The sequence below is a fragment of the Zea mays genome, chromosome 2 (assembly GCF_902167145.1).
Source record: "Zea mays cultivar B73 chromosome 2, Zm-B73-REFERENCE-NAM-5.0, whole genome shotgun sequence".
In the NCBI taxonomy this organism is placed as follows: Eukaryota; Viridiplantae; Streptophyta; class Magnoliopsida; order Poales; family Poaceae; genus Zea; species Zea mays.
The window spans coordinates 229,520,953-229,539,200 of record NC_050097.1 but is presented as its reverse complement, the minus strand read 5'-3'; the positions used below and the strand labels follow the sequence as shown (position 1 = coordinate 229,539,200).

The window sequence follows — 18,248 nt, the reverse complement described above, 5'->3', positions numbered from 1 at the left end:
ACGGTGGCACCTATCCTAGGATCATGGACACGGACGTGAATCGGTGGACCGGGCGGCGGGGGCTCTCATGGTGCCGCTGCCGCCCCTTCCAGGTGCTTTTGCTTCTTCATGCCTGCATTTACAGGTGTTCGTCTCTGCCGATCTCATGGCACCTGCCGTATAGCTTTTCTTGGGCATCATTGCCTGCCGGTTTGCCAACACTTGTTTTCTTCGTGTGTGTGTGTGTGTTTTTTTCCCACTCTTCGTGTCCAAGAATATGCAATGTTCTTGCAGCACTAGCAGAACATTTACAGACAAAAACGAACACACGCAGACGAGAGACGAATTCTTTCCACTTCTCTAGACAATTGCCGAGCCTTGGATGCTGAAGAAACAGCGAACACACCGGAACACCTTCTTACAGTTTACTAGAGTGCAAAACCCACCCCCTCGCACGCGCAGAAGAGCTGCTGCGTCCAGGAAACCAGTGACTTGCCTTCAGATCAAGAGCCGCACCAGAGCCAGCCAGCCAGCCATTGCTCATCACGAGAAGGTTTCGGGCAGAGGCTGGCCCTGCAGGAACGCTCGGAAGAGCACGAGCGACCGGCCGGGCTGCGAGAAGGGCGCCTCGTGGGAGGCGCCTCTGACGGTGGCGAAGGACAGCGCGCCGCCTCCGTACACCTGTGTCCATCCTCCAACCTGCGCAGGGAGAATGAGATGCCACAGTGAAGATGTTCAGTCTGCAGCTAGATGCACTGGCAAAGCCAAAGTTCTAAGGCGTTTCATCACCTGCTGCCCTTCGAACCAGACTCTGTAGGGGGTGGTGGTCTTGAGCCCCATGCCACGCGCCAAGCTCTGTACCAGGGTCCGGCTCCCCGTGAGAGGGATCACCGAGTCCTGGTCGCCGCTGCCAAAAAAAAAAAACAAGAAACAATGCTGAATGTTAGAACCTTTGCTGCACTTGCAAATCTCAAACAACCCTTTTCATAATTCATACGCATGCTATACCTGTAAACCAGCACTCGGATCCCGGATCTCACGAGCGATCCGACGACGTTGATGGTCGGGATCTGCAGGTTGAGCAGCTCGTACTGGAGAACGCTGCAGCAGAAGCGGGACGTTAGCCATGTCTCCTTCAGACGGAACCGAACCGGTCGCACTTGCAGGCTGTGCAGCTGTGTCGAGCCGAATGGATAGGATACCTGCTGCAGACCGCCCACTTGTCGACGCCGACGAGCCTCGCGTGCAGCGCCGCCTGCACGTCCCGCCGGTTGAGGTACCTCACCGTCTCGTCCTCCACGCACACGTCGACCCGCTGCCCGACCTGCTCCTGCGCGCATTCCATTTCCGCATCAGAGTCGATTCTTCTTCTTCTTGTTCGTCAGGGCAGACAGACGAGACGGCGTATAATACGTACGTGCGGCGAGAGGGTCTTGGACTGGGAGAGCACGGACGAGAGGAAGACGTCGAGCGTGACGTCGTACTTGTCGACGAAGCGGCTGGTCTCGCGCGTCACCCGGTTCATCACCCTGGCGCACAGCGGCGACAGCGCGCCGCCGTAGTACTCGGCGACGTAGCGGGAGTAGTTGCAGGCGGAGGTGAAGGCGCGGAACGTGGCGTCGGAGATGAGGCCGTGCGACCAGAAGTACTCGGCGCGGGAGTTGAAGTCCGTCGCGAACTCCAGCACCGGGTTGCCCAGCTGATTCGGTTCACGGACCGACGGCCGATGCCCATCGTCAGATCAGAGGCAAAGAACGAGCAGAGTTTCAGTGCAGAGACAGGTCCAGGGTTCAGGGTTGCTTACGGCGACGCCTTTGAGGTTGAAGATCCTCTCCTCCTTGTTGTTGAACTCCACCATGGCCTCGGCGAGCTGCGGGATGTAGTGCCCTGCATAGCATTCCCGAAACCGAAACAGAGGCAGCGTTAATTAATAGCATGTTTCTCGATCGAAACAACGACCATGCTAGCTGAATGATAGCTGTGTATATTGTATATACTCCCTGTCCTCCTACCTGCGTAGCTTTCTCCGGCGATGTACAGGTCCCTGCCCCTGTACTGTGGGAACTTTTGGAGCCACCTTTGCAGGAACACCATGTTGTCCATGGCTTCATTGGTCCAGACCAGACGTGCATGCAGTGCAGAGGTGGTGGAGAAAGTTAGAAGGGATCATCATCACTCCCAGTCACACGCACTGCTGCCGCTGCTACGTACTGCTACTGCTCAAACAAAAAGATAGAGAGCATGGCAGCATGCCCCTCTCCTCCCCTCCCCTCCTTGCGTGTCACTTTTCTTACACACACCACCACCACCATTTTTCTTCAGCGCAAAACAAACAAAAAAAATCGCTGTTTTTTTATGCTTCGCTCTTGCTGCAGCAAACAGCACTGCTAGGAGCAGACTGTAATGTAACTGATGAACAGTGATAAAAGCTAACTAGGCCGCAACGCAAGCATGTAGATTGAGCATTCCGAGCAAGTACCTGTCATCTTGTCATCCACGCCCTGGTAGTAGGCAGCGTCGGCAGAGTATGAGTAGCCAACGCCAGCCGGCGTCTCCAGGTATATCACATTGGCCTCTGCAGTTTCCATGTTTTTATTTTTCTTTTTCTTTTTTGAGCAAGCAAGAAACAGCACTAAAAACTCACACCAAAAACCACCAGCAAGAACAGAGACAGAGAATGCAGTGAAGGAATTGGAACGGGCAGCAAGCAAAGGGATGCACATTCACCGTACGATACGTACGTACGTACGTACCTTTGTTCCAGCTGTATTCGTTCTTCACCAGCACCTGCCCACTAGGCCGGAACGGCCCGTTCTCTGAGAAGGCCCCTACGCCCAGCGACGAGCACCCAGGCCCTACAGGACCAGAAGGAATCTCAGAAAGAGCAAAGATCGGACGGGTAGATGACAAAAAAAAAACTTGGATCGAGCAAGGATTTCCTCTTTCATCACCAAGAGAGAAAGAAAAAAAATGTCGAACAAGAGCTGCAAAGAAGAGAACTCACCGCCGTTGAGCCAGAGGACGAGAGGCTTGGAGGCAGGGTCGGGGGCATCGGCCTCCACGAAGTAGTAGAACAGGGCCCGCTTGCCGCCGCCGTCGCCGTCCACGCCGACGTAGCCGGAGTACTGGCCGAAGCTCACCTCCGGCTGCCCGGGGAGCCGCGTGATCCTGTCCGCGGCGGCCGCGGCGGCTGCGCAGGAAGCCGGACGGCAGAGCGCGGCCGCGACGAGCACTAGCGCCAGCGCCAGTGGCCTGGTAATGAAGGAGCTCGCTGGAGCTAATGGCGTGGCCATGCCGCCGATCGGCCGATGGACAGAGATAGTGTGTGTGTGACTGGAGAGGGAGAGAGAGAGAGACAGGCGTGGAAGAGTTAAGTGTGCTCTTTTGCCTTGAGAGCACAAAAAAATAGTTTCAAAAGCTGAATGATTCAACGGGACGAGGAGGAGGTGGGGAGGGAGAGAGTGGGAGTGGCGGATGCAGGGAAGGGAGGGAGGGAGGGCCTGTGCTTGGCCTTGGAGCTGGAGAGGACGGAAAATATATATAGCAGTAGCAGGGGAAAAGGAGATGAAAGGTACGCTTTGTTAGGGCTGTTGGCGTGGTTTGTCAGTCCTCTCTAAACAAACATAGATGCAGTCACATGTGATCAGGATTAAGTTAAGGGTTGGAGCAACAGTTGCTTAACGCTTCCCATTTTTTTTTCTCTGAACGTCGATTGGGTTCAGGATTAAGATGATGCAGCAGCGGAGCAGCCCCATGTGCCTAGTTTGACGAACAAGGTAAGCATCGTAACCACAGTCAGATTAAAGCCACAGTAAGTCGCAGCGAACGGAGCTTTTTTTGCACCGGATGGACATTGACTTTCTCAAATTCCTTTTTCTTTTAGGCCTAGTTTGGATACTTTGGGATTAGAGTGTTTTGGTGGGATTGAAAAAGATGTAAATCCCTAATAGATCAAATATTCTCTCAATACATCTCAATTCACTCCAATCACATTTATTACTAGAGTACCTAAAGTAGGCCTTAATGTTCTGCCCACCAGTTTTAAATCACACCACTAGAGTACGTTTGGAGAAATATGCCTGACCTGAGCCGTGAACAAATTGTTTAGCAGGTCATCACATGACATGAAAGCGCGCGCGTCGAGAGGGACAAGATGGGCCCAAGGGGGGCAAAAGCCTTTGGTGCATTACAGAAAGTAGGCCTTTAGGGCTTCCACAGTTGCGCTTTCGTTTATCCGGCTGCTCGCCCTCTGCGCAGTAAGTAAGTGGTGGGGACTTCGTCCCCGCTTGTCAGCGTCATGATTCACACAGGCCAATGTGACCAATTGTTTCCTTCCATCGACTACTAGTTTCTCTGTGAGAAGAAAACTATTCAAGTGTTCCATCGACTAGTTGCATTCACAACCACAGGAACGGGAAATAAAAATCCCATATATTTTAAAGAGTGTGTGTTTTAGGCTTTTAGCTACATGCCACACTGAAGTTCGGCCAGAATTGTGGGTGGGGTTGAACCGTTGAAGTTGAAGCAACCGTGGGTGTGGGGCGCATTTCGTCCACGTCACGGCACGCCTTTCAACAGACATAACGGCAGCATAGTTGAAGTTATACAGTTGCTGTGTTCACGTGGCTGCTTAGAACCTAGGAAGTGGCCCTAGAAACAAACAGACGAAAAAAAAGAGAGTAAAAAGTAAACATAACGGCATCATAGTTGAAGTTATACAGGATGTAATAAGTACCGAAGATGAAAAATACAAACTGATGAAAATACAGTCTGTGTTAATTTTACTTGAACAAACCTTTCTAGAGCACTGAAGAAGAAGGAAAAAAAAACTCTGAAAGTTAATAATCATGGAATTTCATCTGTACGGTACAGAAGAATGTAGCGCGTACAACGACACATGCATCCGGCTAGTAAGTATAACCCAGAGGGCAGGCAGGAGGCAAAAGGCACACGGACAGGAAGGGGCAGGAGTGAGTGCAGAGGCAAAAGGCCGTGGTGGTCTGGAGTGGCATGTGACCCTGCGCTAATTACGGTTTGCAAATGGACGCGAGCGCCTGTTTTTTCCGTGGAGCGACATCCGGCTTCTGTCTGTCTGGTACCACGCCTTTGGTTTCTTGCCCAGGGGTCTTGTCCGTCGAGCATCTATCTATCTATCTCTCTGACTCTGTGTTGCGACGGCAGCGAGGCTGGCTGGCTGACTGCCTGAGTGATTGATTGGCTTTTAGCGCTGCTGAGACCACTGTCTCGCAAATTTTCAGGAAGGAAACAGTATTACAGATGCGAACACCAAGATTCCCCACCCGAACCATAAAGAAGAAACGGGATCTTCACAAGCTACGCGTGCATCAAGAAACTCTGCCGGTAACACAGCAGCCGGCAGTTACACAATGCTACTTACAAAGCTAGAGGGACGACAAGCCCCTGCTGTGTTATGAAAAGGATGAACAGGCAGGCAACCCCGTGCAATTATTGAGCTAACACAAGCTGCTCCCAGCTTTAGGACAAAAACTAATCACGCTCAAGCGCAAGGGGACGTCTCGGTGTCTAAAAAGATGGCGCCACATATAAATTAAATCTAAGGTAAGGCGTGTGTTGTGGCCGTCCCGGCCCACATGCTCTCCCAGGCTTTAAGAGTAGTAGTAAGTACTACGCAAAGCCTGAAAACTGCAGCGGATGTTCTATGGAGGGGGTCTCCGGTTAGACGATTTCAGTCGTCTAAACTGAGATCACTTCTCTAAAAGTGCTTCATCTAAACCTAAATTTTATTTCATTCGAATATTAATTCATATAGGTAGGGCCTTGGCGACCTTCAACTCATGCTGCTGCCTTTTGGAGTAAAGCCGGAGGAGATCGCTTGCCTTCTGGAACACCTACTTTAATTTGCAGTCTGCGCGCTAGCAGGTACTATTGTTGATGCGCTGCTAATGAAGTGGTTTACTGATCCTGTGCTAGCTAGTACGTATACATGAAGTTGCATTATTAGGGCCCGGGGCTATTTAGGACAACCGCTGGATGTAATAACTCGAGCTGGCCCAACAAGCTAGCTCCTTAGCTTAGTTCGTTAAGATATTGAGTAAGAGGGCTGCCTCACCCCGTTCGCCAACTTAAGCTCTATTTCATTTAGCTCGTGGACACTCTATTTCATTTAGCTCGTGGACTATAGCAAAAAAAAAACATACTCCCTCCGTTCATAAATATATATGACACCGTTGACTCTTTTAAAAAAACTTTAGTCACTCGTCTTATTCACTAAGGGCTATTTTGGAAACTCAAATCCCCTTCAAACTAGTCCTAAGATAAAACTGACAATCACTACCGGTCTCCATTACTGTTAGAAATCATACCAAGCGCTACCGGACACATCTGCTTTACGTTGATGTCATTACGCGTCCTAGGCATTCCAAAGAAAACATGCCAAATCCAAAGATCTTTTGAAGTCATGCTTCTAGTATAATTGTAGGTTCATGCACATGTCCACTGTACATACCTTGTAATGCAGACGGGCAATTTTTCCACCTCCAGTGCATGTAATCTATGGACCCAAGCATACATGTAAAACATCTACTCCCATTAACTGCAAGTAATCTAGCAATGTCATATTCGTCGGGCTCTCTCAAGTACTCATCTCCAAAAACTTGAACAATAGTTGTGACAAACCTTCATAGACTTTCAACAGCAATACTCTCACCAATCACCAATGTGAATGTAATCATCTGTAGCATCAGTTGTCATTCCATAAGTTAGCATCCAAAAAAGCAGCAATAACCTTCTGCAAACTAGATAACCCAAGCTTTCCTGTTGCGTTTCTTTTTTGAACAAAATATTCACCATGCTGCTCAATAGCATTGAGAATGCGTATAAAAAGTGTACGCCGCATTCAAAACCTATATAGATATATTAATCAAACCCAAATCAAATTATTACAATTCAAGGTAACCAACATGGAATAATTGATTCCATACCTTTGCCTAAAATAACTTGAGCTATAGGTTGGATAATCTGCAAAATAATCTTGATATAGCCTCGCATGTCCTTCCTCTCTATTACGTCGAACAGTTTGACGGCCATGAACAGAACTGCGGCGTCTCGATTCTTCATCAAACTGATCTCCATCAATGACCAAATGCACGACATTGAAAAAGAATTCTTCTTCGTCATCTGAGGATGATGAATCCAACACCTGCTTAACAAGCCTGCTCTGCTTTGTCGACTCATCAATTATTATTATTTTCTCTCTTGGCCTTTTCGTCGTTCCTCTCACCCGTGGCGTCCTACTAGCATATCCCCCACTCGATGTACATGTACGTACGTATCATGCATGTATGCCATGTCATTGCCCAGTAGGACGTCCAAGCTAGGACGAGAGACCCAAGGGCAGCTGCAATAATTCATCCATCCGAGACGAGAACGACACACGTCTCACATGCATGCATGCTCCCTTTTTTCTTGTCTTGGGATTCCAAGATTCCAAAATCCCAGGTGGAGGTTGCATTGGTTGGGTGAGGCACCGAGCGACCAGTACAATGTGCCGTGGTGGCATGGCATGACAGCGGCGGCTAGCGGCCGGCAGTGCCAAGGTCGCGGCAGGGCATGCATTGTCAGCAGCAGTCCAGAGGCCCTCCTGGTACGTGTCGTAGTACCAATAAAAAAAGATTCCAGCCAATTCCTGCACGACGGTTTCATTCATGACTATCGATGCTATCTACTATTTCAAACTCTACTATATAAATAATATAAAACCATGCATATGGCCATATACATTGTAAACTATATTACTATATTAGTATAACATAGGTACGTTGTAACGGTACACCAATCATATTTGATGTTATAATGCAACAATCATTTGATATCCGATGGTCTAATGGTAAGCCAGTGCGATAGACCCTCTTAAAAATAAATTTAAAACTAAAGTAGAACCTCCCTATAAAAATAAATTTAAAACTAAAGTAGAACCTCCCTATAAAAATAAATTTAAAATTAAATTTGACATATAGCCCACATACCAGATATTAAACTATGTATACTGCAAAATGTATGAGTTGAAAAGAATACATACCCTTTTTTATAGCTCGCTCGGCCGCTCGTCCTACTTCAGCTAGTGACGTGGTACTATCCAGGAGCGCTGCATGTGACTTTATTTCATATTGGGCTTGAGAGTTTTCTCATAGCCCATCTAGGAGGTAACGACCTCATTGTTAGTTGAGACGTGAGGGACAAGAAACATATCTACGCGCTTCGTATGTGACACATGGCGCACGCACAAAACTCGTGCTTTAAAAGAGTATAGAGATAGTATCGTCCGGGAGTACTGCGTTGCGTGTGGGTACGTTCGCGTCATCTTGGACTTGGGTGTTTTCTTATGACCCGTCTGGAGGTAACGGTCTAGTTGTTAGGTGAGATATGGGTGGATAAAAACAGATGCTTCGCATGTGACACACGGCACATGATATACGAAACTTGTGCTTTTTAGGAGTAGACACCTTATAGAGTGGAGCTTAAAATAAGATAAGAGATACGATAATTAAGGCTGCTAGCTAGGTCATGTATTTTAATTAATTATAGTAACTTGTACTAAGATAGGAGTACACAATCCCCACGCCGTCGACTGTAGGATTATACTTGGCCTCCCTCAGACAATAGATCGGATTGGCAAAATTTGATGTGAACACTTTAATTCTTTTCACACTAGATATGTTGCCCTTATTTAATAGACTGTGTTTGATTCAAAAGCTGGTGTAAATATTATTTATTTTGTTATGACTTATTGTATCGTCCTTGAAGATACTTTAACAATAACCTTTTTATTTGTTATTTGTGTGAAAAAGTGAATAAGATAAATAGTCAAATATGATATCTAAAAATTAAAAAACGTATTTCTGCTTTAGGAAGCCTGGTGTTTTTACACGTAGATGTGCTGCAAAACCCTGTCATCTCAAATCCTATCCAAATCTGCATGGATGACTGACCTCTCTCTCTCTCTCTTCCAAATCACTACGGGTATATGTCACTAGTGTATGGAGCGCGCCCATGGGCGCGTGTGAAATTATGGTGTAAAATCTTGTTTTATAAGCATGTAAAACTTGATGCTATGTCATGAACACTTGCACATGTAGAATAATCGTTATTCAGGACATGAGTGCATAAGTATCAGGCCAAATGCAAGCTTTTTTGGCAGCAGCTGTCAATGGAATTGTAGCATTTATGTCAGCTGGAGAGTGAACTGAGACTATAATACATATTAAGTAGTATTAAAGTAGTGTGCACCAAGAGCTGGTAACAATATGTTTCTAGGCGCTGCTTCAATATATACAGATCAGAAATAGTCCAACAGCTGGTTTATATTTATACAGATACATCTCTCCAAAAGTGTTGTTGCTCTTGATGAGTGGTGCAAAATGGGAACCACCATCTGCTATATATCTTGTATAATGCGTGAATAGTGACAGTGCATCTATAACCTTGTGGCTGCATCACAAAAGAGAAAAAAAAGATGCAGTATATCACATTGTTGATGTACAAAAGAAGTGGAATATAGGAGCAGGTGACAGTGATTACAGGAAACATGTCTGGATCTATATAAAGCAACTCCTCGACATTTTTGTCTTCGTAGTTTGGTGGCTAGGAATTCTGAATTTCTTCTTCGGTTGCAGTGGGTTGTATCAGTTGTAGCTCACTGTTTTGTAACCTTCAGATAATGTCAAATTTTGGATGAGACAAGAGCAAGTGTTAGTGCAAATATCTATTTAGTTCTCTTGAAGAATACTTTTTGTGGTGTCATATTCTGTATTAGTTGTGTATATATGGAAAATAATGATAAGTACAGGCTTCAACCACAACTTCGGCTCAAATTATGGAATTGCTATGTTATTAGATTATTGTAGCTAACTGTAAAATTACGACTACAGAGAAGCATATTTGTGAACGGGAAAAAACAAAAAAAAGAGAAAGGAACAGCCAGTGTTGCAAGGTATTGTCTTCTATCCTATCTTGTTGTACCTGCTGTAGTAGACCTGTGCTTCAGGAATTGAGGATTAAAGTACCATGAGCTTGCTGTAGTACCAAGAACATTTGAAATACATTAAAAATGAGGAAGTGATTGGAGGCCATCTACTCATTTCTATATATCTTTGAAGGGTGAAGGTTAGGCTCTTCCTCAGCTGCTTCAGAGCCTCCTGCTTTTTCTGAAATGCATGAAGAAACAATAGAGTCGGCTCTGAGAATTGTCAAGCAGTCAGCATGCTTCCAACACATTTTCAGTTAATGATTCGTAATAATTGTTGCAATCATGTAGTCATGTGTAAATAAAGTGAATATTTAGCTGATATATTTATATTGTTGAATCGAGGTGTTTACATGGTTCAAAGTGTTGCTTTAGATAACAGAAGAAAGTATTTATAAGAATATAGCAAGAAAAAAGGTAATATGAGGATCAATAGGTTAACAATAAAGGGGGAGGGGCGTGCAGGGCGCTTATGTTATTTGACCATACCTGTTGTCATTAAGTGTCATAATCTTTGCTAAATTGAAGATGCATTCGTCCAGCGAGATGAGCAGGCATGTAGAATCGGTTAGGATAACAGGCAATCAGAATCAGTTAGGATAACAAATTAGTAAGTGAATAATAATGTACATAAACATATATATTGAGAAAAGACCACATATATTGAACACATGCACAAGACATCAATTTGAACCGGTTTATCACAATTTAAGGTCTTTGTGAGTTGTTAACTTGGTATACTATACAATTTTGGCTTGTTATATTGAATCTGCATTACAAAACTTAAGCACGATATCTTTCCAAGGTGTCGTTTGGTAGGCATGGGATTTTAGCTTTGGATAATGTGCCCATTATCTTATATTATCAAGGTGTAGTTGGATACTCAGATTTTTGTCTAGAATCTAGATACAAAATGAGACATGTTTGGCATATTATGATTTTTTGTGCTAGATTCTAAGAATCTCAACAAACCAAATAGGCCCCAAGTAGCATAGCATGATAGAAGTTGATTTCATATGATTATGAAGTAGGACCTCGGGCAATAAACCAGCTAGTCAGCTACTGACTTTGATGTTAAGATTTTAAGTTGTTATAATGTCAAAGATGTTATGTAACTTGTAACAGCTTTGAAAAATTATATTTTAAATTTACATGTTAACAATATTGTATTATAACAGCCCTGGGAGTGACAAATTTTATAAAAGACATAGTACCATGTCAATTATCGAATTCATACATGTTAAGAATATAAAGATGTTGTAATAGTCGTTATCCTCTCAGAGGTATTATACCATATATAACAGATTTTGAACTTTGATCTTAACATGTATGATCAGACATGCTTTGTAAATTGTTTAATGACAAATCTAATCATACATAATAAGTATGACAGTTATGAGTATGATAAATTTTAGTTTTTTTCTTTTTCATGCAAATTTGGTATAGCTACAAACCATTTGCCAGCCATGCAAATAAAAAAATAATAGCTACATATATGATATTGTCCCTGCATACATGTCGGGCATGAGGAGTACCTTCATAATTTTAGGAGTTGTGGTTAAATCATGTTTTGACATTGAATAGATTTATTGATAAGAAACATCAATATTAACAACTAATGTATGCATGACAATAGAGGTGGTGATCCAATTACACCCATCACCAGAATAAACGTTTCTTGTGCACAATGTTTCACATATTTCCTCATACCATATTTTCTATGTTCCTAATAATTGTTCTATATTGTAGAAACTTTTAGTTTACTTCTCAGCCTACATATGTAGAACACAGATGCAGATACCGTATACGATGGTGAGCTGAAGTCTTTCTCTCTTTTTTGAGTTAGTTAAATGTGCATCATATATATTATTCACAGATGCAGATACCGTATATGTTGGTGAGCTGAAGTCTTTCTATCTTTTTTTAGTTAGTTAAATGTGCATTATATATATTATTCGTTTTGAGTTAGTATAAACTGATTTCTTTCTAGCTTCCAGGCAACGACGATGGCGTACTTTATAGTAATTAATTTAGTCAACATCACCAGTCCGTATCTGATCTAGTAATCTGCTGTTCAGGTGAGAATCCCTTTTTGTCCCTTTTCTTCACAGTGAAAAAATGGTATTGTAAGTGCCCGTTCTAAAAAATAAAGAGGAACTAACCTGTTTTTTCGTATGAAGCTATAACTCTTTAGGATGGATCTGGCGCTGCGATGTCACATTCAGTAAAAGTTTCGGAGAAGATGAAGGTTGTAGGGAGGAGGAGAATGGCTCATACCTTTTCGAAGCATCAACCCAGGTCGCCCAGCCCAGCCCTCGCGCGTACTGAAGCATCCGAATCAACGTCCCTCGCAGTCTCCGTCTTGCTCCGCGGTTGGCACCAGCACCGCAACGAAGAGGCACCTGAAGACGCTGACACTGCTGTGCGCGGAGGGGGCGAGGAGCCGAGGAGTGACATCGTGAGAGTCATGGGCGGGGCCCACCCGAACGCGACGAGGGACGGGGAGGGCACGGACGACGAAGCATAGCCGGAGCTGGAGGAGGTGACCCAACACCAGATCCCGAGAATGGGGCGGAGGAGCCTGCGAGCGGCGGCGGGGCAGCGGGCAAGACGGTGGTGGCAATGGCAGGCTGAGGCGGAGCGTGAGAGCCAGCGGGAGCGCCATAGAGAACATGACGGCGGTGAGGCGGCAGCAGGAGCATGCGGACGGCGGGACGGGGTGGAACGGTGGAGATTTGACACGATCCCCTCAGTGCTCTCCGGAAGATTCCCGTGCACTCGTGGAGATTTGGAAGCGGACGTTGCTGGATTTTGGTTTCATGCGTTCTGTGGCCGTTGACGCCGGATCGTGCGGCTGATATTGAAATTACTGACGTGGACACCACCAGAGAGCCCGTTTCTTACCGGCTTTGTAATATAGGAAATGTCATGTCATGACTTATTAGTCCTCGTGCAACGCTCCTTCCTCTCGGCATGCTAGCTGTGCGTGTACGTTACATTCTTTCTTACATTGTACTGTACATTTTTATTCGCATGCTGCAGAATTGGAATTGCAGACAGATACAGACGACTGATCGTCTATTCGTCTGTCTGTCTCTGATGGTGTCATCGTGTGTGTGTGTGTGTGTAAGGAGGACCTGCCGCCTGCGTCCGCGCGCTTGGACATGAATATTGCATTGGTTTGTTTGGACTTGCATGGGAACAAATTAAAATTCCCTCCTGAATGCGTCACAGACTCAGTGTCGCATACAATACACTAGCGACGACGCCACCGATGGGGGAAAAAAATTTGGTGCTGTTTGCAGTCCCTCGCAAAAAAAAAGAGGACTGACCCTGTAGATCCACCAAATATCGGGAAAAAAAATTGGTGCAGACGGCTGCAAACTAGAATGTTTGCAGTCCCTCACAAAAAAAGAGGATTGACCACACCTGTAGGTTCACCAGATAATGTTTTAGTTGTGTTAATGCTGCTGCGGGTGGGGCCAAATCTCTTTTTTTAGAGCGCTGCTGCGGGTGAGGTCAAACTTTTTTTTTGTGAGGGGCTGCAAACATTCTGGTTTGCAGCGGGTTGCACCAATTTTTTTTCCCACCGATGGACCACGGCGCGCGATCGTCGGCGTGGTCTGTTCCCGGCCGGATTCGCTTCGGGCAACCTTCTATCTACTAAAACAAAGCAAAGGCTGGTCTGCGAGCCAACGCATGTCATGACTGCATAAGTGAGTGTATTACCCAATACCCACTAACGCACGTACCGTACGTACAGATTCAAAAAAAAAAGCGCGGTACTAGTATATTGCTCCCGGTGGCATAACGCAGGCTGATGGTAATACATATATACACAAGCGGTGGTGACACTCCTGAAATACGACTCTTTATCAAGTGTTTAGCGCTTTACCGAGTGTTGATAATGCAGCCCGTTCCATTAGTGTGACTTAGGTGACACACACGTTTGATTTGTACTGTGCATTTTTTTTAAAAAAAATTTAAGAATAAATGATTTTATACAAACAATTACTATATAAACAACAGATAAACCATACTCATGCACACATCCAACTGTATATGGAGCGTAGAACTAGACATATATATAACATAGACCCGTCTTATAATTTAAGCAATCCCTACGTAGTGGGGCTAGAAATTAAAGCCTACGTACCCTGCAGCTGGCTTCAGTTAGCAGTGCATGCACGAGTAGGGATACGTGTTTGGATATATGCCTTTTGTCCTCTCTCTCTCTCTCTCTCACTCTGTTCTCTCTCTGACGTGTATGCTCTTTGAGAATTTGGCTTGGCGTCGTGGCATAGGCAGTGACTACAGTCCTGTGTCCTCGACAGCGACTCTGCCCCTACTACATCTGCTGTTCGCGCTGCACCTAGTACACCGTGTGTGTGTGAGAGAGAGAGAGTGCACCCAGGCCGGTGCTGTCACCTGTGCTGTGCCTGCCGCGGGCGGGCTGCGTCTCTGGCCGGCTCGGCGCCGCTGCGCGTGCTCGCCTGTGTCACTGTGCGTGCGTGCATGTATTGTAGTCCTACGCACGTAGTAGAGGAGGCTGCCGATACTGTGCGCGCTGGAGAACGAGAAGCAAAGCAACAGGCGCAAGAGCCAACAAGCATCGACGAGAGTTTTGTATTTCTCCCAGTCCCAGCAGGCGGCGCCCCTCTCTATTATTCTCGGAGAGTGTGTGTGTGTGCCTGTTTATCCATCGCGCTACTGCATGTTTATCCATCGCGCTACTGCATGTTTGAAATAGTGTAGTGTTATATATACTCTCGACATCAACCGCTCAGTGTTTGCCTTCTGCATCGTCCCATAGTGCATGAGGGGAAGTGACGTAAAAAATGCATGGGCATGCATGCATCAATGTATGTTTGTTAAAAAAACAAAGTGACATGCATGTCTACAAGTTAGCAAGGGGTACGTAGTAACTCCTATGTTACTATATACTCGTCGGTTGTCCGTGCGTTGCGACGGCTTACAACAATACCCACGTAAAATATCCATCAAAAAATTTCAAGATTTTTTATTTGATTGTCTCCGCTCTCTGTATAATATATTTTTTGATTTGGCTAACTGATGTTATTGTTTACTCCATGCAAATATGTCTTGGTACAACACGACCAATGAAGTGAGCGATTAGAAGAGAGTCCACAACGATTGACTGAATGAACAGAGATTATAAAATGATATAATTCCATCATACAGAGACCAAAGAGACAAAATAAGAGAAAGTTTGTGAGATCAAGTTTATAAAATAAGTCCCATGAAGTCAAACTTATAAAAAAGATAGATCAAAATATGGAGTGATTGCTAAAGTCAGGCATCAATAAAAACTGGATGCGCTCCATATAAATTATGCTAATTCGTAGCAATTACTAACGTTTAAAACCAACAAATAACCTTTCATTTTGCTGTTAGTGTGACAAATCATTGCTGCTCCATCCAATTCAGCAACCTCAAACATCATGTAGTCCATTGCGCCAATGTGGTCTCAGAAACGACCTAATGCTTGAAAGAGCCAAGAACGTCGTGACGTGCTTGGGCTGTAGCCTCGGCCCGTAGTGATGGCCGGGCCCGACACGATTATTTTTTATTTTACAAAAAAACGTATATACCTATATATAATTTATATTCAATATTAAAACATTTTAGCGTGATGTTCTACTGGTTAGTCAGTTTTACCCAGTGTCTCCCGCTCTTCTTTCATCTGGGCATAGGTTCGAACCCCACCTCCTGCACCGTTTTTTAACATTTTACGCTGATTTAATTAAATAGATCGACGGGCTAACGGGCTGGCCCGACACAGTTAGCAGGCCGCCATGACGTGCCTGTGCCATAGTTGTGGCCCGCGTGTATCTATCCCGTGTCGGGCGTCGTTACGCCGATTTAATTAAATGGATCGACGGGCTAACGGGCTGACCCGACACAGTTAGCAGACCGGCATGACGTGTCTGTGCCATAGTTGTGGCCCGCGTGCATCTAGCCCGTGTCGGGCGTCGTTACGCTGATTTAATTAAATGAATCGACGGGCTAACGGGCTGGCCCGACATAGTTAGCAGGCCGGCATGACGTGCATGTGCCATAGTTGTGGCCCGCGTGCATCTAGCCCGTGTCGGGCATCGTTTGGTATCTATAGACGTGCAACGGATTAATTTGAAATAGCTGTGAGGGATTATTTGTAAAAAAATGAAGCATGACGACCGTTGAAACTGGTGCTTTAAATATAGTATTATATATATTATACATGTACGCATGGCTGCAGGCTCGCGTGGTGGAAGAGTGGAATCAAGAGCAACTAACGTACGGCTGTCTGCAAGGACACGACATTCCACAACGTGAAGCTGTCTGCAAGGACACGGCATTCAAGCGCCCTGGAAAGTCACTACTGTAGCCCGCCTGGAACGAACGTGTCACAAAAGCCACCGCCGCTAGCTAGCATTTGGATGAACGTTACATACTTATGATAGGAACGAGGGTCTAAAAACCGTGCATACTTAGAACTCCGAGAACCCTTAATCAAATAGTGAATCGATCTAGGCGATCTCAATCACCACCGGATTCCAGCTCTTTGTCGAGTATATTTTATCGAGCACTCCCACTCTCAGCGAAATAAGACTCTCGACAAAGGCCTTGTTTATCAAGGCCGAGACTCTCAAGAAAGGCTTTACCAAGTGTCAAGCTCTCGGCGAAACGCAAAGCTCTGCAAAGGTCCATCAGCAGCCGTATATATATGTTTAAACTTGTCTAAGGCCTCTGACCTTACTTTAATATGATAAATATAACTGTAGCGAGGGTAATCATCTGTGAAGGTTATGAAAGAATCAAACACACCTACTGTTCTAACTGTAAAAGAACCATAAATATCTGTATGTATTATTTATAATACTCTCGTACTGTGCTTACCATTTTTCTTAATCTACTTCACAAATTTACCCTTAATGTAATCTCTGCATTGCACTAAGTCTGTACACTATAAAGGATGTAGAATCTCTTCTTTAACTAGACGCTCTATTCTCCCCACAAAATGTGGCACAAACGATAGTGTCATAATTTCAATGTGGTTTCTCCATCGTTCCTTTTTCTTTTCCTACCACTTCTGACTGGATCGTTTTCTGGTGTATCTAAGACGTTAACAATACCTTTGTGCAAAAGTAAATAAAACATGTCTTGTTAGATGGCGAGACCAACATCTTTATTATCAAACTAAATAATGCACTATCTATTATCGAAATGATAATGAATGTGTTGATCATCTAATCTGAAAACTGAAATAAGGTTCATCTCCTTGGAAGGAACATAGAGTACGTCTCTCAACAATAGTACAAATCTATCAGGTAAACTAAGACGTAGATCTCCAATGTCCTCGATTGTTGCTTCAACTCTGTTTTCCACTCTAATTGTTCTTCAGTCCTTTAGGAGCCTTTGGTTTGAATAGAGTCCCCGTAGAGAGTTGGCTACATGAATAATTGCGCCTGAGTTAATCCACCAAGAATAACTATGATACTCTAAGTATAAAGACTCATCTACAAATGTAACTTGGTCCTATCTAAAGTAACTTTTTATAGGAATGAAGATCTAACTGTGCATACTTAGAACTCTAAGAACCCTTAATCAAATAGTGAATCGATCTAGGCAATCTCAATGTATACACTAACACACACATATGGGAATTGCACATACCTTTCTGTTCTTAATTGAGGGCGATGGGAACCCTCCGGGAATGTGGGATTAGGGTTATGGACGCGAGGATTAGCGATGGCTTAAGTCCTGCGGGACCCCAATCCCTTTTATTGTGGCGCATGGTGAAACCAGGGGCTGCAATCATAAGGTTAGGTGCCCCCAGTATAGGGCACGATTTGGGGTGAGTTAGTTAGGTTAAGCCCACTTTTGGTCCCTGTTGACTTGCTGTAGAGGACATATCCTAACATTCTCCCCTTTGTTCTCTACATTCCTTACACTTAAATTTTCTGGATTCCATCACTTGACAAGTTTACACACAGACAACAATGTGTGACGATGACCGATTAAGTATCACCGCACTCATTGACTACAGTATGTTCCCTTGGAAAAAATACTTTACAAGGTTGCATTCTGTAGCCCCGTTGATTTAAGATCATAGGCACTCCATTAAACCCATGTCAGCTACATGATGTCTAAACACGCTGGGTGGAAGGCCTTTTGTAAGCGGATCCGCTAGCATGTGCTGGGTTCTAATATGCTCAACTTCAATGGTTTGATCCTGAATCTTCTCCTTAACAATATAACACTT

At 44.8% G+C, this 18,248-nt stretch overlaps 1 protein-coding gene and 1 long non-coding RNA gene across 4 annotated transcripts; both read right to left on the bottom strand.

Annotated features, from left to right (window-relative positions):
* Positions 1–245: 245 nt before the first annotated feature.
* LOC103648019 (serine carboxypeptidase-like 45) lies at positions 246–3,518 on the bottom strand. Its single transcript, XM_008672520.3, has 10 exons — positions 2,984–3,518; positions 2,733–2,834; positions 2,459–2,554; positions 1,992–2,084; positions 1,784–1,866; positions 1,397–1,678; positions 1,182–1,309; positions 988–1,080; positions 769–886; positions 246–678 (listed from the first exon to the last, which is right to left on the bottom strand). Exons 1-10 carry the CDS (start codon positions 3,270–3,272, stop codon positions 523–525), a joined length of 1,440 nt encoding a protein of 479 aa, XP_008670742.1. The 5' UTR covers positions 3,273–3,518; the 3' UTR covers positions 246–522.
* A 5,685-nt stretch (positions 3,519–9,203) lies between these two features.
* On the bottom strand, positions 9,204–12,749 carry LOC103648020 (uncharacterized). Of its 3 annotated transcripts, none has more exons than XR_002749982.2 (4): positions 12,260–12,749; positions 10,472–12,189; positions 9,979–10,163; positions 9,204–9,667 (listed from the first exon to the last, which is right to left on the bottom strand). It is a non-coding gene; the product is annotated as an uncharacterized lncRNA (long non-coding RNA). The 3 variants fall into 3 exon arrangements; XR_563183.3 differs by having other exon boundaries at positions 9,204–9,447; positions 9,538–9,667; positions 10,472–12,738; XR_563182.3 differs by having other exon boundaries at positions 10,472–12,738.
* Between the last annotated feature and the right edge of the window lie 5,499 nt (positions 12,750–18,248).